Source organism: Buceros rhinoceros, unplaced genomic scaffold (assembly GCF_000710305.1).
Source record: "Buceros rhinoceros silvestris isolate BGI_N320 unplaced genomic scaffold, ASM71030v1 scaffold14370, whole genome shotgun sequence".
In the NCBI taxonomy this organism is placed as follows: Eukaryota; Metazoa; Chordata; class Aves; order Bucerotiformes; family Bucerotidae; genus Buceros; species Buceros rhinoceros.
Window position 1 is genome coordinate 49401 of NW_010390286.1, and position 22924 is coordinate 72324.

The 22924-nt window shown below is 40.0% G+C and overlaps 1 protein-coding gene across 1 annotated transcript; it reads left to right on the plus strand.

Annotated features, from left to right (window-relative positions):
* The first annotated feature begins 454 nt into the window (after nucleotides 1–454).
* LOC104494491 (opsin-5-like) lies at nucleotides 455–22215 on the plus strand. The gene is given in 8 exon segments (XM_010137317.1): nucleotides 455–541; nucleotides 3143–3306; nucleotides 4905–5032; nucleotides 5590–5683; nucleotides 5685–5910; nucleotides 19889–20470; nucleotides 21168–21326; nucleotides 22000–22215. Coding segments are annotated over 8 exon segments (1656 nt in total).
* The last annotated feature ends 709 nt before the right edge of the window (nucleotides 22216–22924 follow it).

The following is a 22924-nucleotide window of genomic DNA, read 5'->3' on the forward strand; positions in this document are numbered from 1 at the left end:
AGGCTGTGATTTCATCTGTAAATTACACAGAATCACAGACTGGTGGAGGTTGGAAGGGACCTCTTCTAGTCTTCTTAAGCAGAGCCACCTAGACACCTAGTTGCCCAGAATCATAGCGAGATTTTTTTTTAATGTGTCTAAGGATAGAGACTCCACAACCTCCATGGGCAACCTGTGCCAGTGCTCGGTCACCTGCACAGTGAAAATGTTTCTTGATGCTCAGAGGGAAGCCCCTGTGTTTCAGATTGTGCCCGTTGTCTCTTGTCCTGTCACTGGGAACCACCGAAAAGAGCCTGTCCTCATCCTTTTTGCATCCTCCATTGAGATAAATTAATTGTTAATATCTAAAATAAAAAAATATTCTCCCTGTCCTTTCCCCCTGGAATGGCTTACAGCCTTGCAGAGAGCTCACAGGTGCCTGCTCGAATACTGAATTACGAGTTCTGTTTTTCAGATGGGCCCGTCTTTTGGTAACTCAACATTCCAGTCCAAAATAACAGAATCAGCTGATATTGTTGTTGGAATATGTTATGTGGTATTCGCTAAGTATGATTTCATGGTATAGAGCTTTGGATACACTTGATATGGTAAGGAGACACAGTTTGTTTCCGACACAGATAAACTTCTTCATATTCATAAAAAGATGGAAAAAAAATGTAGAGTAAAATCATTAAAAGATATTTTTAAGCTGTGTTTTACGTTAGGTACAAAAATTTTATTCAGTAATAGGAATAGAAAGCTGGACAGGAATACTGGTTTTTGTGGCCCTGGCAGTTCTTGGTATCCATGTGATCCTCGTTAATTCTAAACAAGAGAGCGTCTCTTCCACACATCACTATAAACCACGAACAACATATCCTGACTCCTCATAACTCCTGAAGTAAAATACCAAAAGCCATGGTTATATAACATGTCTGGGAAAGGTGCTGGAAAGATCCAGGTTTATGTCTGACATCCAGTCACTGTCTTAGAAAGTGAGATTTCTGGGAAGGGGTCTATGTTGTTAGAGAAGGGGCAAATTTATCCTCCACAGTCCTGGTCTGACTGAGGAGAAAAATCCTAAAGGTACTGGTCAGTGTAACCGTGAGCGAGAGGTCTGGAAAGGCAGCCCAGACATCTGGGAGAGCAATGGTCACCCGCGGTAAGTGCAGTCGGTTGACACGAGTGATGTCTGGTGCTTCAGAAGATGGTGAAAAAGAAAAATGTGGTAGCCATATGAATGTCCTAACAGAAATTTTCCTTCCCTAAGGCAACCAATGTTAGCCCTGAAGTACAGGATTCATGCAAAATAAATACAGCACCAACAAAGAGTGAACCTGTGTCTCTAGTCCTGTCAATGAATATTTGCATCTTAATGGAGCCAAAGATTAGCATGTATTTCAACAGGTTTTTTCAACATTTTGATTGAAAAATTTAAATTAATATAAGCCGTATTTATTTTAGAGTGTAGCTGTATATGGATAGCTGAGTCCAGCCTGGCTGGACAATGCGTATCAATTTAGAGACGCGTTCCTCCAGTATTTGTACTCCCGAATATGCAGAGCTGGTTGAACTAACGATAAAGTTATTTCTCATCAGAAACCTCATGCTCTTTTTCTACTGTCAGATGGACTTGAAATTTCCTCATGTAGCTTTATCTTTGGGTTTGGTCTTTTCTATGTGTTATCAACAAGAAATAAGATGCAGACAAAAGAGTGAAAAGTTCATCTATGTCTGTCCCGTGTTCTCCTCTCCCATATTTGTTCAGCTGGTCACACAACACAGCATTCCCTCGTAACTTTCTTTTTAACTTTCTCTGGATCTCATGATAATCAACCACACCCAGATCACCGAGGCTCTTTTCAGGATGTAGCCTCAGTACCTACTGTGTCATGCCATATCAAAGCTGTTGAAGAGCCCTGCGTTCATACGACCATAGAAAATGGGGCTTGGAGTGATCCTGATAGAGCATTGAGTCCATTTGCCAACCCCTTATACTGTTCCTGACCAAAATTTGCCAAGCCTCCTATTAACAACTTTCCATGAACTCACTAAGTTTATCCCAGTGTTTGCTAATATCAGGAGCAATGGGAAACATGGAAAAAAGGTTTCCAGTAAGTAGTATTTTGTAGAAATTGCACAAAATATTTGGAAGAAAAATTTCGTTTAAAAAGAAAAAAGATGGTTTAGATAAAACCTCTTCCCATCTCTCCCTCTGAGAATTTCACTGTGGAAACATATGTGAACAGGGATGGCTTTGACCAGCCAACAGGTCCCAAAGTGACAGTGGTGTCAGCTGGTGCATGCTAAAATACTGTGTGTGGACTTGAGCTGATGATCCAGACAAGAAGAGACACCATGGGAAATTCATTAGGGATTCTCATGTCCGTGGCCCTCTGAAGCTTTTACACCTGAAAGTGTTCTCCTTGTGTCTATAAAAGGATGCCTTAAACCCTGGGTTTTGACTGCTGACGAACCTTCTAAACTGATGGTCACCTACCTCTTACTGAACTCTGTATCCATTACAGGATTTGATCCTGTTAGTTTAATGGTGGAGAGCAAATTGCTTGTCTTCCACTAGACTACTTGCATGCTTCTTAAGTTTCTTGGCAGGTCTTATTGCAAAAGCGACATTCCCAGAGAAAATAGTTCTATCTACACACAGCAGAGACATTACTTAAGCACTTTTTTCTCTTTCATGCATAATTCAACGTTCTTGCTATATTGCCTGTTAACTACTAGGAACTGTAACCGGTACGTCTGAGAAAATGCCTTAAAGAGAAAGGAAGAAGGGTTAATGAGTGGGGAGCTCTAGACCTGGAAAAACGCAGGCAGTGCCAGATGGGTATTGTCTGCCTTGATTAATGCCAGCTTCCTATAGGAAAAATGTTTTCTGACAAGTCAGTTAATTTAATGGATAAAATTATTCATTAGATCTTGGTAGAATGTTTGATGGACAAAACAGAAAGAAACCAGGAAACACGAGAAAATATAAAAACAAAAAAAAATGTAAATCCCAGAAGAGAAAACTGCAAATATAAAAAAAGAGGTGAATTTATCTGAGAGATGCCAGCTATCATGTGACAGCACACGGTTCTTGTGCAGGAAGGAAAAAAAGGATGAGCAAAAGTAATGTTTTTTTCATCTTCTGTGTTTCTTTGCAGGAATATGCTCCTTATGTGGGAACAGTATTCTCCTGTACACCTCCTACAAGAGAAAGAATTTGTTGAAACCAGCCGGGTGCTTCGTTACTAACCTTGCCGTCAGTGACCTTGGTATGACTCTGACATTGCACCCTCTAGCCGTATCCTCCAGCCTTTCACACGGGTTCGTTCACTACGCATGTGATACCTGACAGCCACTGCAGGCTCTGGAGGGCTGTGTCAGCGGTGAGGACCGCACCGCTGTCATAGAGGGAGTTAATTAGAGGGACCGAGAGAAGCGTGCTCTGTAACAGCAGCTGTATGGAGCGCTGGCGTTGATGATTAGAGTTTGTGTCTGTTTGAGGTTACAATCGTTTTGGTTTCTGCAGAGCTGAGAAGGTTTTTGTTGCATGCATCCACTTCCTACTGCGGTTACACTTTGGGGGTACTAGTATTCAAGTGATGGTGAAATACTTCATTTTTCCTTTTAATTGGACAGTGAAAGTTCGCACCCTAAAAAGAAAACCCTGAATTTACTCACAATCTCCAAAAGCAGTGGTAGTGATGAGGCACAGCAGTGTAGGGTTCTGGATTGATTTTTAGGCCAACACCCCCAATTTAGAACCTTTTCCTTCCTTCCTCACCTCTCTCCTCTCTATCCACATGAATTCAACCACATATCATTGTGCAAATATCTTTTTTTTTTTTTTTTTTTGTGATCTTTTAAAGTTTGGGAAGCTTAGGAGGTTCGTTTCTAGCCCTCGGAGAGTATTTGTGCAACCTGGGCAGTATGAACGTGTTTCGGAGAAGGGAACTAGAAATAAAGGTGAAGAGAGATCAGAACAGGTTGTCAGGAGTTGTTTGACAGGATTTTATTTGTAATATTTCGGTCTATGCCGGTGGTTGCAGAATATCCCGTAACTGTACAGATGAGACTATGCAGTGCTGATTTGGCTTCCCAAAACACTTGACAGAGAAACTTAGAAATGTGTGTTTAATAATGTAACTAAGTAGAGTATATTTAACAAAAGAGACAGCGAGCACCTCAGCCAACATAACCCCCAGGCAATTTTTTCTCTTCAGTTAACCAAAACCAAACCTTGGTTTGATGTGAAAAAAATCACGTCCTTCTCCCACCTAGTTTTCTCTCATTTTGGCATCAAAATGAAAAGCAAGAGAAAAAACCCCCAACAATTACTCAGTTTTTACCACATTACTTTCTGAGTTAAAATATTGCTAAACATATTGACTAATGGAGAAGACGTCTTCAAAATCTAGAATGGGACTTTTGATAACTGCTACTGCAAATATTGCTGGTGTCTGAGTAGAAAGGGAGAAGGTATAGTGATCCAGATCAAATGTGTGTTCTTCTGGAGAACCTTCACAGGAGAATGTGTTGATTTTGATGGAGACTAGTAAAAAATTGCATAAAGATAGCAGAAATAATAATAAACTGTATTATTTTACGACCTAGGTCTAGTATTTTGATTTTTCTTTTCAGAATGATTATCATTAAGGTATACTGCTTTGTTTTATAAAAATAAAAAAACCCCAATGTGCACCAGAAAAATAAAGCAGGACATTATTACTTTATTGGTCGTAAGTTTTTTGAATGAGAATATCTTTTTTTAGTTGATCATTGACCAACAACTAATTGAATCATGCAATTTGATTCAATTTTTAAGGCCACAACTACAAGTATATTTCTACCACTTGATATTACTCGTACATTTAGGGAGGAAGGATGGTATCTAAAAATAAACTTCCTTGGTTATTTTCCAGGTGCCTATATGGGAAACAGCTTTGCTCGTTCTATGCATTTTGTGGGGTGCTGTTTGGGACCTGCAGTCTCTCAACACCGACGTTACTGAGCACTGTGTGCTGCCTCAAAATTTGTTTTCCAGCCTACGGTAAGCTAATGTTGCTGCCTTACGTGTCTCAATTTTTCATGTTAACATAGACCACGGTTTCTGGGTTGTATATCCTAAAGAGCATTTTTATAGAAAAGTTCTTTTACATCCAGTCAACAATTCTTACTTCTGTGATCATTATTAGTTAACTATAGAGCTAGATATAGGCAATTTATTACCTTTAAGCTCTTTTAAGTAAGGGTGATAATTTGAAACCATGGAATAAGAGTTCTGATCTGAAAGCAAGGCTGGCCTGAATAAATTAGGGTTTGTTTGGGGTTTTTTTTTTTTGAGAGTTTATTGCTACATTTTGAAAGAGATTTATTACTACAAATTTATGTTGTGCTAAGTATCCGCATGTATCGGAGAATTCATCTACTTCTTTTTTCAAATTGTTGCAAACCATGTCCTATTCTTACAAACCTTTGATGTGCTATGATATTTTGAACATCTACTAAGGTTATCCATCTCAGTTCTCCTGCTCAGCTGCCTGCATATGAGCAACTGCCACGCAGACAGGGCAACCGTGCTGATCTTGGCTGTTTTGTGTCTTCCAGGGAACAGGTTCAGGGGAGAACATGCACAAATCTTGATAGCCTGTGCTTGGACTTACGCGGCAATTTTTGCCTGTTCTCCCCTAGCTCACTGGGGAACCCTACGGCACAGCCTGCTGCATCGACTGGCTTTCCACCAATGAAAATGCCATGGCTGTGTCTTACACCCTCGTCCTCCTTGTGCTCTGTTTTATTCTCCCTTGAGGAGTTACTGTCACTTCCTACTCTCTTGTTCTGTTAACTGTGAAAGAATCCCGGAAAGCAGTGGAACAGCACATCTCTGGCCCCGCCAGGATGATCAATGTGCAAACCATTACTGTCAAGGTATTTGATATGCTGGCAAGCCATTTTTGGCACAGCTGGGCAGCACCATTTAAGGACCAAGAAAGTTCTTGAGAAGAGGATAAATACAGAAAAGAGTATTGGTCCTTACTGCATTTTTATTTCAGACAACAGTATTGTCTTCTGCAGATTTGCTCCTTGGCAATGAATTGCTAAACATACAAATGGTACGTGCACGGTTTCTGGACGGAGATAATTGAGCTCAGAGAGCTTCGTTACCTGTGCAAATTTAGATTTAAGACTTTGGATCAAAAGGAAGGTTAATAATCGGAACAGTAAGTAGAAGTGAGTTTGGGTCTCGTGCTCAGGAAAATGCTTCTGAAAGCCAGTCTGGTTTTGAGTGAGTGAATTCTGTTTGCTCAGCTACAGCCATCCGAGGACATCCAGGCTTAAGCTTTATAGCATTAAATATTTTAAATAGTAAATGTAGAGATCAAATTCTCTTGTGTATAAGTGAACAAAGGACAAAAGTCACAGAAAAGGGTACCTCACTAAATACGTTTTGAACTAAAGCCTCTGAAGGTTTGTGTTTCACTAGCTTATACAGTAAAATTAAACCTGTGGTCACAGGAGTCGTGGAAATTGTTTCCTGCTGCCAAACTGTCCCTTTCCGGGAGAAGATGAGCATCTTTTTAATATAATATACCAAAAACGAGAAGAGGGACTTTGTGGCAGACATTAGGTGTGCTTCATTCTTAGATAAGGTACCTCTTGAAAGATATGAGTGTTACCTCTTGACTCTTAAATATCTCCAGTGGAAAATCTTTCATCTTTGCTTGATTTCAGTGAATACTTCTCTCATTTCTCTAGTTATTTGTTTAGTATGTCCTTCAAAGTATCTTCCTCACCACTCTCCAACTTCTGGTTCTTATGACCTCTCACTGTTCAGGAATATGGACACATTCCTTTCCAGATACAATTGGATATCTCACAGATCTGCTGTCTATAGGTGACCCGCTTTCTCTTTTTCATACTAACAAGCTTGGTCTCCCTTGGACCCCTCTTTAGATTACCAAGTGCAGTGTAGCTGCAGGAGATCTGCCCTGTCTCCCCCTTTGAGTATCTTGGTTTTGACCATCTTGGGAAACACCATCCTCCTGTCTACTACATGGTCTGGTAACCTAAATACCTTCCTCAAACCAAGCAGTTTAAGAACTAAAGAGTTATGTCCACATCTTATCTACTTCTTTATAATAATTCTTAGATGGAACATAACCAACTAAAGCTCTTAAGTATATTCCTGAACCATTCTGGATATACAGTAGACATTCATTTTACGTCTTTCATTTGACAACAAGATATTATCCTTTAACTCTGTAATTGACTTCTAAGACACATCATGGCTCGTTTTAATTGACCTCTATACTTCAGAGAGACCAAGACACTGGTTGCACTGTATGCTCACAGCACTCAGAAATGTGCTTCCGTGTTCAATGCTACTTGTCTTTCTTATGAGTTCCTTAAAATAAATACTGGTAAAATGAAAAGATTCTCTCCTTCAAAACTTCCTTTGTGACAGCAACACAAAAAGTCATGCTAGTATATCATAGAGGTGGATATTTGCTGGGCTCTAGAACAGTGTCAGAACTGCTTATCATATACTGACGAGTATTTCTTCCTTTTCTTTCCTGATTTTTTCCCCTTCACAATTGCTCTAGGCAGCACTGTTAGATTGTAAACTCTTTGAGTTACTCTGAAACTGCTCGTCAGCAGAGAAGCTCATCCCGGAACAATGATACTACAAACAGCAATCAGATATACATGACAATCTCTTGGAGACATCTGTTAAGAGGAACTTAGACACTTAAGAGTCCGGCTAAGCCCAGAAATTGAATTACGGAAGCTCTTAATTGGTGGCTGCCTGTGCCTTGAGGCTCCAAGAATATGCCACGGGTTCCTCTGTAAGTGTAAATGTTTCACAGTTTCCCGCAGTTTGCTTTAATCAGTTTGCCCTGCACAGTAAGTGTCTGCTTCTTTCCTAAACCATATTAATATAACCAGGCCATAGTATTCAGTTTCGTCCCACCTTAGTCTATTAATTAGTAATGGAATATTTTTTATTAAAAAGAACTATAAAATTGAGATAAAATAGAGATGCAGTGGCTTTTTTTCTGTGCTGTTTTAGAATGACAATTGCAAGACTTTTAGAAAATGCAACGGGAGCTGTATTAGTGCTCTTATGCTTGTGAATTTGCAAGGTTGACTAAATACTGATACTGCTTTTATTATTATATGCTACCATAAGAATCAATTATAATGCATGCAGAGGACACTATTGTTCTCATGTGATCTCTTCATAGGTACATGGGTTTGCCAGCTTCTGGAAAAAATATGCTCTGAGCATATAAATCAGACAGTCAATACTATGAATACAGATAGAGAGGTAGAAAATTGCCTCTTCTCCAGGAGTTCTTGGGATTAAGCCGTTTCAGAAACACATCCTGGTTCCCCCTAGCAAAACTTCTATGAGTCTTCATCGTTAGACATCACTAGACATCTTCATGTCTCATCAAGTATTTGTCCAAATGCCATCTCGGAATGCTCTGCACCACATTAAATTTAAATCACAAGGGGTAAGCCTTTGGCCTGGGAGATTGTGTTCAGCTTTTGCTCTGATTCAAATTTTGTGTATGACCTTGGACAAATCTCCCAGTACTTGTATTTCTTTGTGGCTACCATCTGTGATACCTCTGAATAACCTGAGTCAAAACACTGATGTATCATTTCGTTGAATAGGAGAAGGTTGAATAATTCACATCTTTGACCTAGTATTTTTTATTGAAGAAACTGAGTATCTGACTTTGTTCTTATTATGAAATGGAAAGACTTGCAGATAAATAACACAAATCTACACACCATGGAGATTAACACATGGAGATTAACATGAAGATTAACTTAAATTGGGTTTCTACAATGCATGGACATAGTGCTTGGGTGTTTTTAATCCTCATTAATTTTTTTTTTGTTAAATTATGATTCAAAGAAATGCCGATATAAAACCCAATAGCCAATGTGACTATTAAGCCAGTATTCTTTATTCACGGATCTGGTTGCACGGGGAGATAATTCTAGCCATTCTGTGTGCATTTGCAGGGGGTCCAATTACATTATTTATACAGTTAACTACTACAATTGCATTATCTTTCCAGGAACTAATAAGAATATTATAATCATTCACCCCAAATTCATTTGCATAGTCCCTCCCTCTCTTGGGCATGCACAGTGTCCTCTGGTGGTCTTCTGTGGTGGTCATTTGATGAAGGCTGGAGTCTTCCTCTTAGATGAACTTTTCACCTTTCCGTCCTGACACATGCTTTCTTGTGTTTTTCTGAGACAGCACATTCTCACTCTGAGTTAATTAACTCTTGCCTTCATTTTCTTCTTTAGGATCCTTTTACCCTGATTCATGGCTGCCTGTTTTGCCCAGTCCACCTGCATCCCAAGGACAAGCCTTCATTTACGACTTAGCTGGTCCCTGTCTTTTCATTATTTATGATTAACTAGTTCCTCCTATCAATTAATAGAAAACCCCACCAGTGTTAATGGAGGATGTTGCACTGCTCTGAAGCTGGAAGTATTATATATCCAACTGGTACAAGTAATCTTGAAAGCTGTGGCTAATTACAGGTGGAAAATTCTATAAGCACAATAGGAAATATAATGGCAATAAAATTGGGTGAAGGTTACTTTTCAAAGAAAACCTACAGTTTAGAATACAAGATGCTAAATCTGAATAATTCACTGTAACACGTAAATCTGTTCCTGAAGTAAAAGAAGAATTGCAGCGGTTCAATGCCTTACTTGATTTTGCCCACCTTAAACAGATGCTTTAGTTGTAAAGCATAGCAACATTGTGATTTGATGCAGGCATTTCAATCCTCCGTTTGAGGATTAGTGGTCAGTGTCCTGTTTCTAAATGGGTGTGAAGGGAGAGAAGCTGCACGAAGACACAAACAGCCTAATGCCGAGCTTACAATTGCATTACTTACACTATTGACTGCATAATATGTACAAATTTGAGGTGGGGGCAGTTGGGTTTTTGGGCAAACACAGGAGAATCTAGTTGACCAGTAAAGAACATGTTGAATGTGTGTTACTGTTATTTCATTTGGGGAGAATGTGAAACTAAGATTCTGTTATTTTAATATAGAGGATCACATTTATGATTGACTTTTGGGCAGCGTAAACATTTGTAATTGTAGAAAGTGAAGGAGGAAGTGCTTTTAGATTCCAATGAGAACATGGCTCAGAAGAACTCCTCCATAATGCTTTAGACCTTTTTAGTAAAGTTGTCTTCATTTTCGTGTGGTCTCATCTGACTATTTCATTTATAGTGATCACCACTCCACCTTATGCTTTCCAGATGTGCAGGTCCTATGAAACTGTCAGGTCAAAACTACAATGTTATTTTTTATCTGAAAAAGGTTTACAGAGAAAAAAGAGGACAGATCAAAGGTGTGAGACAGCCTCTATCATGCCAAGTTCATCAGACTTCCGTTGCAGCCTGATGTCTACCATTTTAGCTCTTTTCCTCCTGGTGTAGGAATAATAGTATCGGATGTCCTTGTCTGTTGCTTTTCAGACTTTGCCATCGTTGCTTTGGGATATTTTGCAAGATACAATTGCAACGCGCCTTGGCTTTAGAGGTTAGTAAACTACCAATTCTGCAGGGTATGGCTGGCTAGTTTCACGATTTCTACGTACATCTCTGCAAGATGGGAAATTATGGCCAATATTTCCCTTATTGATAAGAAGAGAATCCAGGTTAACTTCCAGACTAAGGCCACCAGATTAGTCATAACTAGCTACAAGACTCAAATTCAAGAGCCATTCTTGCTTTGCCTGGTATTTAGCCCATTAGCCTCTTGTGTGTTTCTGTCTCCAGGATTTGATGTGCTCTTATTGTGCCCTGAATGCTCAGAAAGTTTGCACAGAGAGACAGCCTGCAGTTTCCTAATAGAGGCTCCTGCTCTTGCAGGCTTTTGAAGAAAGAGCTAGGTGAGCATTGCCAGTGGCTGTTCCATTGGTAGGAACCCACCTTCGTCTTTGTGAGCCGCTGAGATGGACAGGTAGCATTTGGGCAGATGAAGGGCTGGTCAATCGATGAGAGCCGTTTCCTCCATCATGCTCCATGTCAACTGAGCTAGTTGTAGCTAGTTGCTACTGGCTCAGAGGAGCAGCATCCTGCTCAGACATTTCTGGAGTGACGGCACTTCAAAACTGTGGAGAAGCAGTGGTTTCTCTGTTTATTAGACTTTGCTCTGGGGTGCACACTCCCTGGTGTCCTAGGAGGACACTAGAGAAAAAAATTATGGCCTCTTAGTACTGGTTTCTATATTTTGATGAAAAATGTCCTTAAAAGAGGAGACTGAAACCATGCTATCAAAATAAGAGGTAAAATTATCAAGCATTGGGAATATTGATGATATGTTTATGGTCTCCTACTATCTTCTATGACCCAGATCAATGAGAAGGCTTTGGACAGAATAATTTTGGGCAGTAGGAATTAGATAGCATTTAAAATACTTTTTGCCATATTTTAGCAAGGCAGTTGAAGAATTACCTTTATCTTGCACAACTCAGCACCATTAAGCTGAGCAGATACAGTGAGATGCTCGCTCTAAGTGTGTACGAGAGAATAAGTGAACAAAATAATGTCAGATTGCTTAAAAAAACTGCTGCCAGAGGTCTGCTCCAAGTTCTTGAAGAGCAATCATTGGAAAGAGGCACCTTGACTTGTTTTAGAGCAGCCACCAAAATGAATCGGGTGTTTTTTTCTGAACCACAGTACTGTAACAGTAGTTTTTACTTTTTTATACTCTTTAGTGCTTTGTTGAATGAAGGGAGGAGTAAAATTCATGACAGGAATTTTCAAAGCTTAGCCCGTGAATTTCTAATTTCTTTTACTTATCCCTCTATTTTAGCAATGTACTGGCTCATTGACTTATTATTTTGCAGAAAAACAAAGTTGAGGTTGTAATAGTCTCTCGAGGCATAAAAAATCAGTGGAATTAATTTGCTGCTTGTAAAAATGCATTTGGACTAAGTCTCACAGATTTTGAAAATAGTTGCATTTACCCTGTCAGAAACAATTTGTAGGAAAAGCTTTCTATTCTCAGCAGAATAGCTTCACCCGTAGCAATTCCTTTAAAAGTGAAAGGAAAGAAGAAAGTATCATTTTATTGGCTGTGTCATAGCCTTATCCAATTACCTTCTGAGACCCCATTTCTCCTTCTGTGCAGTCTGTGGGAACCGAGAATACTTTAATACTGCTGTGATAAGCATATCACGCAAATAAACTGAGAGAAGTTAAGCACTTGCTGCAAATATTCTTCTCTGGTTTTGCGGGCAAGAATGAATTTGGCTGGTAAAGTAAGCAACAGGTTCAACATTAAAGACAAATTGTGGACCGTATATGAGGCACTGGAAAGACAACATGTAGTCAGTCTTGGGAAGGCTTGGTTCTTCCAATTCATTAATATTCAAGACTTCTCATTCTAAAAGGTTTTGCAATATATTTCTTAAAAAGCAGGAAATTTACTCCTATTACTTCCTATTCTAGACTCTATTATTTCAGTCACATATCCTTTATTAATAATTTAATAATGTCAACAACATTCGTATGCCAGCAAGGTTATCTAGAGACATGCAAGACACTGAATACGTTGAAATGGTACCATCGGTCCCCGGTGTGCTGGATGGACGGGCCCTAAGGGCATGCAGGTTTACCTTGGGCTATAATCATTCTGCTCTTCATAAACAAACATAGCGGCACACGCTTTTGTAAGCCCATGGCCGAACTCAAAAGCATCCTTCTTGAACTTGACCAGAAACTCGCCTTTCCCTGCCTTATGTACGTTGCTCCTTCTTACTGATATTCTTGATAATCCTGACAATCTTGCCATGCATACGGGTATGTAATGATCAGTTGAAAGTGATTTTTTTTTTTTTTACTCATTTTATTATCTAAATGGAAGAATTTGCTAAATCTTTATACAGTGAACATGTTGAAATAACAAATATTCAGATGAGTCCCAAGGGACTTCATCATTCTGAGGTTAAGGTATATTGAAAACAAATCACATGACTCATAATTATTCTCCAATTCTGTGCATGTTTCTGGACAATATTATTCTTCCGTAGATGAAATTTTTAAACATAGATATTGGCTGTTGCATTGAAGCTACTGCAATGTATTTGGAGACACTCTGCATGGGTCCACAGGTCCTTCCAGGAACCTGCTTCAGCGTGGGTTTCTCACAGGTCACAGCCTCCTCCGGGCATCCACCTGCTCCAGCATGAGGTCCTCCATGGGCTGTAGGTGAACATCTGCTCCACCATGGACCTTCATGGGCAGCAGGGTAACAGTCTGCCTCACCATGGTCTTCACCACGGGCTGCAGGGGAATCTCTGCTCTGATGCCTGGAGTTCCTCCTCCCCCTCCTTCCTCACTGACCTTGGTGTCTGCAGACTTGTTTCTCTCACATATTATCTCTCTGGCTGCAGATACACAGGGTTTTTTTACGTTTTTAAATATGTTGTCACAGAGGCACTACCACTGTTGCTGATGGGCTTGGCCTTGGCCAGAGGCAGGTCCGTCTTGCAGTTGGCTGTCATTGGCTTTATCAGAACTAGGAGAAGCTTCTAGCAGCTTCACACTATAGGCACTTCCTCTGGTGCTGATGTGCTTGGCCTTGGCCAGAGGCAGGTCCGTCTTGCAGTTGGCTGTCATTGGCTTTATCAGAACTAGGAGAAGCTTCTAGCAGCTTCACACTGCCCCTCCACTACCAAAATCTTGCCACGCAAACTCAAGGCACTTGTTATCTAATGCAAGCAGACTAGCCTGCCAAGGTAATCCTTCGGGATACAAAACCGTCTGAGGCTCAGGGTGTTACTCACGGATGCCACTTCTGCAGTAAGCATGTTCTGCTTCGGTTGATACCGGCCAGAGCAAACTGGACCCAGCCTGTGGGAAAGGTGAGCAATGATTCAGACTTGCAACACAGAGGACCGTATGCCTATACCTTGTAATGCATATGTTCTCACCTTCATGTATTTTCTCTTAACCATAACGAGTAACCAACATGGGTAGTTTAATGCAAGTTACCTTCGTGATGGTGTTACGGGAAAAATGAGAGCAAAAAATTAGGCGAATGGCTGGTGCATTGTGTGTTGGTTCCTGTACAGTAGAAGTGCAAATCTGGAAATCTGCTTGTAGACGTTGGCAGTTCTTCATAGGCCAGGAGACATTGCTATTTGGGAGCAGATTGGAAGAGACAAATACTTTCCCTGATGAGGGGGTGGAAAAAAAATGGGTGGTTTCAGAATTTGGTTTGTTGAATGTATCAAGCATGGTTGGCATATTGTGTTTCTAATTTTGGAAACGTGGTGGACAGATTGAGAAATCTGGACGGGACCTGCAAGAATACACATTCCTTTGCAAGCATGATTAGAAACAGGTGAGAAAAACGCATTTTGTTGGTTTTATTTTTTTAACACGTGTAGATACTCCGGAACATTTTGCATGTACAATTACAGGATATGTAGTTTCAGGCATAAATTCAGTGTGCATGCATACAAATGCTTTTGCATGTGGAAATAAGCAATTTTCCATTGAAAACATGGAGCTCCAAAAGTTAGATATCTTGCAGTTAGAAACAGAATCTAGACAGCATGGATTCAAATAAAATATTTCTGTTGTAATCATTTTTAAATAAAAGCCATAGTGATCAAGCAGTGTATGTTTTTCAATTCATTTTCAAAATACGTGATTTGATAAAACCTGTTTTTCACTTACTTTAAGCCAGTATCTTTTCCAAGCATTGCGCATTCTTCCTAATGAAGTTTATGGTAATCCTAAGAGGGGAGCTGTGAAAGATTCATACGTGTGTGAAGTTTACACTTACTTCATGGGAGCAAGTAACGTGACTCTGTTCCCGGCCAGCTGACAGCAAGGTACTGCTGCCTCTTTGTGCCTGGGTGACTGGCTGAGTGTCATTGCTTCAGGGATATTCTCACCAGTGGCTTGGTCCTTAAAGCGTCATTTACTTAAACACGCCAACGAGCTGAATTCACCCTGTCTCATCCAACGCGTGCTCCAATAAACATCTAGTTTGAAATCGTTGACTCAGATCCTTAGATTGTGCCAACAGCCAGGGCTTGTTGCAGTCTGCGTGAGTGAGCTGCCATACACCAGCGGAAGGTCGCGCTACCAAGATGACCTCATGCTGCAAGTGTAGAACACCTATTTTATCTTTTGTTTTATTTACCTGTAATGTAAAGATATCCCTTGTTACTTCTTTTCTTTGTCGTGAAGCTCTTCTTATAAACGCTAATATTTTCCCCATATTCCAGCTCAATCGTAATTTCCCAAGAGGAATCTTTGCCTGTAAATTTCTGAGCAGCGTCACCTCCTGTTATATTTGGTGTGTGAACAATATCCTTTTGCTTGATTTACAAAGAAATTGGTTTCATTTGTAATTGAGTATACTTTCTTCTCCACGAGATATTTTTAAAAAGGTTTTTGTATAGAGGATTTGCCTACACACAAGGGGAAAGTTTAAAAAAAGATTTTTGGAAACTCCCCTGTGCTCCTCTGACAGCATTTTTTTTAAGAAATCTGACATTTTGTTCACAAAATAATTTATTCTTTTATTCACAAACTATGGTAGAGTCCTGTGTAGGCTAAGAGGCAGGGAACGGGTGAATCACTTCTTGCCTTACCTTTGGAAATTATTATATTTCTATATTCCTACGTTTATATGAATTTTTATATTTTATGAAACGATTTTGACTTAGCAAACTACACAAGTTATGCCAAACTTCGCAGTCAGAATGGGTGCTAATGGTACAGGGGCCACTATGTATCTTGTAACAGTATTTTTCTTATGTCCCTGTATGACGGACAGGACTGTAGGGATTCTTCTGGACAGTGAGATATTTGAATGGAAATACAAATAATTAAAATTGGAATCTGGAACTCTGAACTGCAAGGTGTGGGAAGAAGGCATTGACTTTTATTTATACTACTGCAGAGCAACAATGGGACACCTGATGGTCAGTTTGATAAGGAAAGCTATTAGAAATTTCCATGGATATGTGCAGTTGTGAAAAGATAACTCATAGTCCTGAAGCTGGTTTTCTCTCTATTTCCATGATAAAATAAAGACCTTACAGAGAATCCATTACAGTTGATTAAAACAAACTTCTTATTAATACTAAGGGATTTTGGACTGTAAACTTCTTGCTAGAAATTGTAATGAGTTACTCGGTGCCTTCTGAAATAGGTTTCCATAACAACTGAATGTTTTTATGCCTTTGTATGAGTCCTGCACATATTTTTCTAAGTCACTTTGCCACATTGTTCCTTCATCAGCCTCACAGCTCTGTGCTGTGGATTTCTTTGTGTTCTGTACAGGCTCACTTTGCTGTTACTGCCATTTTAGCAGCTGCATATTATAGGCTGAGGCTAAAATTAGGCAAAATGTCCCTTCTTCGCTTTACCGAGAGATGCTGGGCTCGAGTCCAGAGTGAAATTATGAAAGGCTCAGCTGTAGCCCAGCATGCCTGTTGTCCTCCCTGGGTCTTACTGTGTGGTGATGCTGTCTCATGCAGTATCACCTTCACAGGAGGAGATCCAAGGCCAGAACTGACATCAGTCCATCAAGTATAGCATGAAGATAACTGGATCAGTCACACAGTGATGGAACGAAAAGGGGTAGTTGGCCAGTCTTACAGTGTGAAAGTCATGTTCACCTCCCAGTAGTTCTTGGTGAACCTAGTTGATGTGTGACCTTTGTGAGTTAATGAAATCAAATTAACAACAAATGTACAGATCAGTTATTATGAACAATGGGGTTTCTGGGGTAAAATGAACTCAGCATTGGAAAAATGAACTCAGCATTGGAAAAATGAACTCAGCATTGGAAAAATGAACTCAGCATTGGTAAAATGAACTCGGCATAAGCAAGTTGAAAGTTGAAATATGAACCAGCAGGAGAAAAGGAATGCTCACTCACAATTACTCTGTCCCTTTCAGTGAAAGAGCTCGTGGAACAGTTTATTTTGCTTTCAATACTTTTCTGTTATTATCTTTGATCACTTTATATGCAGGTAATTGAAATCCCTTATTATGGCTGACCCGTTATTCTTCGTTGCCTCTCTATTTTCACTGGAACCACGTATATTAATAATCTTTTTCTGATCATTTTAGGAAAACTGACCACTGCAACTTGCATGTGTAGTATTTCAGAGGCAGCTAAGATAGAGTTATGCAAATACACCATGTCTCCAGAATGTGTACTAAAGGACATGTCTCTGAAGGAATAATATATCTCTGCAATGTTCCCCCATTTTGTTGCCCTTATGCAGTTCTGCTGTTCTTGTTTGCCCACAAAACCACAAAGGTGTCTTTTGGTTTGGTCCTTTTGTAAATTTCTTGTGAATGTTCACAAGTTGCCCCAGATCTGCTTCATCAGAATCCTCCTCTTTTGTTGTGCTTATGAAAATCTTGATTGTTCTTGTTGTTCTTTGCCAACTTGTGCTGGCATCACTGGTTAGCCCACTCCTCATACCTGTCTTCTTGGAACCATGTTGGTCATTTTGTGGATCCTAAGGAGATTAAAATTAAGCACCTGGCTTGAAACTTCTGACCACATCAGAGCACTTTTGAGCTCTGCTGTCCAGACTTCTCAACATGTGGCATAACAATGTAAATAACAACATAGTCTCTTCCTACCCTCATGTACATATATGTACAGTTGCTGTGCTTAAATATCTCAAAGAGGGTTCCTTTTGCCTAATCGTGCTCCACTAAAAGTTAGTTATCTCGAGTACATCCTCAAAATTGTCAGTGACAAAGATCTGAGAGCAATCTGTCACATTTTAGACATTGATCTTTGAATGGTATCAGTTACTTTCAGGAGATATGTCTCTTCTTTGACATTACAAAGAACCTAGACTGGCTTAGATTTAGCATATACATTTTTGCATAGCTTCAACAATGCAAGATTAATCCTCTCTTTGCTCTAGAAACTATGTTGATGAGGTTTGGGAAGTTGGCTGAGAGCTCCTTGAAAATATGTGCCAAATGTCTTTTCATAGGGACAATGTAAAGCCTATTGCAATCCCAAAGATTAGTTGCTGCCACAAATCAGCCGTCTGGGAGATGCACCAACTGATTCTAATGCCCTTTTCTTCCTAATGTGATTCTAAAGGGCCAAGGCATATCACTTGCCACAGAGACTGCTTTTAGTTTCAGTCGTGAATACTGTCCATGGACAGCTGAGGATTACAGAACCATGCATATGGCACCAGCACAGCCACAGACAGAGCCAGACCTTCAGCTGATGTAAAGAAATAGAATGCTCGGGGAAAAAAGAGAAAAATTAAGTCCACCCCATCTTGTGGATTTGCCTCTTCATCATTTCTTAACTAGTCTCATTCTGTCAAATAACTTGTTTCTCATTTCTGCCAAGCGACTTTAACTTCAGACTTTGTGTGAGCTCTAACAGGTTAGAGCTTTAAATGGTTATCACCTATAAATGGGAAATTTCTCCTGTGCCACTATTATTATAGTGGATGGCTTTCTAGAGACATATGAAAATTCATAAACAATTTTTAGCCTAATAGGAAAACCAGTTAAACGTCACAGACGTTCCTCATAAAACTTGTGGTGTACATTTCTTGGCTATCAACATGCATTTCTTCTTGCAAATAAGATTTGTGAGACTATTAAACGTAGGGAGACAATAACAGCATTTGAAGGAGCTCTCTGTGCCTTAAAGGAGTCTAATGTGTGTTCCTCTGGTGTTAGAGCTCAAAGCTTCTTCCATTCTCTCTCTGAACACAGCAATGTCGATTCTCTTAATAGAAAAACCACATGATTTTTGCAACCTTGAATCTCTAGCCAGAGCCTTCCTAAGAGAAGTGGTGGCTTTGCAGTTACTGGAGCTGGTTTGCAGCACTGTAGTCCCACTTGCAGAGGGCAGCTCAGGCAGGTGGCACCATTAGCAGCAGAAACCAAAAGTACTTTCTTTATGTATTTTCTGCTGTCCCTTAGATCCAATACTGCTCTAAATGGAACGGATGCTCTACTGTCTTCCTTATTTGGAAATACACACTTTTGGCAAGAATGCGTTTGTGAAGGTTCTTCAAGAGCATTCTTGTTTCTGTCTTTAAAATATATCTACACTTTAGTCATAAACAGTGCTCAGAGTGATGCCCGCTGGGTTAGAGTTCTTGTACATGCTCATGCTTACAGTTTACTTCATATTCCTCAAGCTTTGTATTTATTGCAGATCCGATATTTAATTTTGAATTTTACATATCTCTGTGATACAAAAAATGTGTTGTTTCTATTTGGTCTTTGGTTGTCTTTTTTATTTGTTTGTTTTTAAAAAAGCCTGTTAGAGGTTTTTTTTTCATAAAGTTTATTAGGACAAAAATGGTGTAGTAAGAGTTAACTTAAATTCATCAATTTGATTCATCTTTAGGATTAATCCGGTTTTCTGCTGTAAGATGCCTATGTGTAGCTCCAGTTGAGCACCAACAGTAAAATTATGGAAGACATTCTGTAGCCATGAAAGACTCATGATTAGAGAGTTTATAGGAATGGCTTAAGAATCCAGATAAGCGTTTCCCCAGAACTGTATCTTTTTCTTTAGATTGGCGTCCGTTTTGGTCTAAAATGAGTTTTCATGGCACTTCAGTGAAGAGGAAGAGAATTGTAGGAGCTGACATATTTTAACTCTGAAAGTTTCAGGTAGCAGTAAGTTTCAGGCAGAATTGAGTTGCTAGAAAAACACACATATGGAGAGTGGTTGAGGTATTATGGAAGACTTGGGGAGATTTTAACGAGGGGATTCAGTCAGGTGGTATATTATTCATATAATATTTTGGTGGCTATTTTTCTCATGCATGCAATTTTTCTAACTCACTGTTTTCTCTTTTCCTCTGCAAGCTGAGTGTTGCTGTGTGCATTGGGTTTTTTGTTGCCTGGAGCCCTTATGCCATCGTTGCCATGTGGGCAGCTTTTGGATCAACAAATAAGATTCCTCCATTAGCCTTTGCTGTGCCAGCTGTCTTTTCAAAGTCCTCCACACTCTACAATCCAGTTATCTATCTCCTGAAGCCCAATTTCCGAAACACCATTGCCAAAGATTTCACAGTTCTTCAGCAGTTATGCATCAGGAGTTGTTTTTGTGTCAAGGCACCGCAGAACTACAGATCAGCTTTGAGCACCAGCCCGAGAATATTTAGGGGCAAAAGTGAATGCAGTTGTAATTCTCTGCCAGTTGTGGAAGAAAGTTCTTATTTCCCAGGTGAAAAGCACAGTGATATTTTCAAACGCCTTCAAAGCTATCCAAAATGCTGCCAAGAGAGGCTGAATGCTATAGAATGCCCTCCCCAAGAAACTGCGTCCTTGGAGAGCAACCTCCAAGAAAAAGTGAGACAAGGTAGTAGGAAGTCAGTAAAGGTGGTAGTGCAGGAAGAAAAAAGCACTGGAAAGGATACCCTGGAAATCACCTCGGAAGCAGTACCTGTGCATCACATATTTACAGCCCTCTGGAACTGCCTGCGTGACGCTCTCTCTCAGCAATGTTGTTATACTGGGTTTAATGTCATGCCTTTTTCTAAAGAGTCCTACTACCCCATTTTCTAGACTATTTCCTGGTTTTCCAGGAACTCTTTGATGGGACACGTGCTACAGCATGGACGTGCTCTAAATGCTGTATAACTCCTGCCATGCCAACTTCAGTACATTGTGCTCAATGTGTCCAGATCATGAACTACGTCAGACAAATCCTCTCCGCATTTTGTAAAATTGTTTTACTCCATTTTCAAGAGAACACACTAACCGTTGAGAGGTTTTCCATACAGCGTCATTACCCGTTCGAGACTATGTACATTTTTTACATTCTGTCTGTTCAAAGGAAATAATGCAGTGTAGAGTTTTAAAAGAACAAGCTCAACGCTGGTTTAATTGTTACAGCAGCTGAAAAGGTAAATGCTAACTGAAATGCCCATTTCCCAAGAAGCGATGCCGAATGACTGTGGCTGCTGCATTTGCTGGGATGTATGGGTCACTTTGAGAAGAACAGGCAGGTTCTGTCTTCATTCCACATGCATGAAACAAAATATTTCTGGTAATTCAAGACAGCATCCCACTTTTGTTTACCTTCTGGTGTAATTTGAGAACTTTCCCTAGGACATTATTCCTTATTCTCAGTTTCCTGTAGAGGACCTTGGAATTAGGAGGTGAAGACCTGCCCCAGAAATACCATAAGGAGCAAGAATCTCTGCTGGTGCAAACCACCAAAACCTGTAAAACTACCCCAGGTGAGGATCCCAATCCTCCAGGAATTAGTGACTTTGGCCTACAAGGACAATGCTGCAGAGTAAGAAGAGGAACACCTCTTCTTTCCTGTGTTCTCTGTCTCCTTTTTTTTTTTTTTTTTAAATCTCTGGAAGAGGAAGGAAAAGAAAATGAAGAGGTGCTGGAAAAAGTGATGACATCTTTGATTTCCAGCTGGGGTTACTTTGTGCAACAGGGCAGTCCAGTCCCTGTGCTTCCCAGCAGACGCCACCGAAGTCTCAGGGAACAGCTGTATCTTTACAACAATAATGATTCCTCAGGCACACATTTTGCTGCTGTTTTTATGGCCACTTGATTGCAAAAGGTACCTGATTGCAAAAGGGGCAACCATGTTAAACTCTGTGAAAGTCTCCACTCAGCCACTTTAAGGGATTTTCTGTTATAGCTTCATATTTACTTGAGACATAGAGTTTTCTGTCCTGTTTTTAAACTGCCCTTGCTATCACCACCCCCAGTCTCCTGTTATCCTCGTTTTTGTATATGAATAATTGTTCAGATACTTTTTATTGGATTTCCATGATGCACCTATGTTTAAAATACATGACCTAATGAAGGGTATAATACATTCACAGAGCATTACAGAGAAGAACCCCTCCCCAAGGTAAAATATACTGTGTCTCTTCAGGAACTCTGAAAAAACAATCAGAAAAGGGTAAATGCTCTAAAAGTCCTTTTCAGTGTGTGCTTTCCTCAAGAATTCCCAAGATGGGTCAGCAGCACAACACAAAGAGGAACCTAGTTCTGCGTGGCTGCAAGTCCTGCGGCTGCTGTCTCTGACTTCAAATGAGGTGGGACCAGGCCTTGAGGACCTTCAGCCAATGCTGACCTTTTCAGATGATGAATCAGTGCAGCAGAGGAGTGGAAGCGACGTTCAGAGGTCGTCTGGTCCTTCCTGCTCAAAGTCCCGTTGACGTCAATACACAAAGCTGAATGTGTGAATAAATCTCTGGAGGACTCACTGAAAAAGGCGTATGTTTGGGGGGTTTATTGGCTTATCATTGCAAAGCTTAAAAATGTCACGCTATGAAAAGGCAAAAAAATGTAATCTGTGTGGTGCGGAGGGGCTGCATGCCCGGCTTCCATACGGGTGCTTGAAATCTCAGCTGTAACATATAACTCTTTAAGATGATTAGAAAAGTGTTGAGTGATTTTGAGCTGAGACTGTTCTTTGAGCTGTGCTGCTGAAACACAAATACAGTTTTTCTAAGAGATCTAGATTGGGATATTAGGAAAGTAAGAAAGTTTGGAGTCTCCGTGCCTGGATTTACAGTCCCTTCCAATTTAGCATTCCCTGTGGTGGAAGCCAAGGCTGACTTGCACTAGATGCTACTTTTTTTTTTTTTTTTTAGGGGAAAAATTTGAAAAATGGATTTACAGTCCCTTCCAATTTAGCATTCCCTGTGGTGGAAGCCAAGGCTGACTTGCACTAGATTCTTCTTTTTTTTTTTTTTTTAGTGGAAAATATGTGAACATATATTGACATAATGTCCCTTCATTACATCAGGTCCTTTTGTTAATGTGAAGAAAAAAACCACTGCATCTTTTTAGGTTCCTTCCAATTGGCATTTTACTGTCTGAATCTGGCTGTCAGCTCTGAGTATAGCGTAAAACATTTATGTA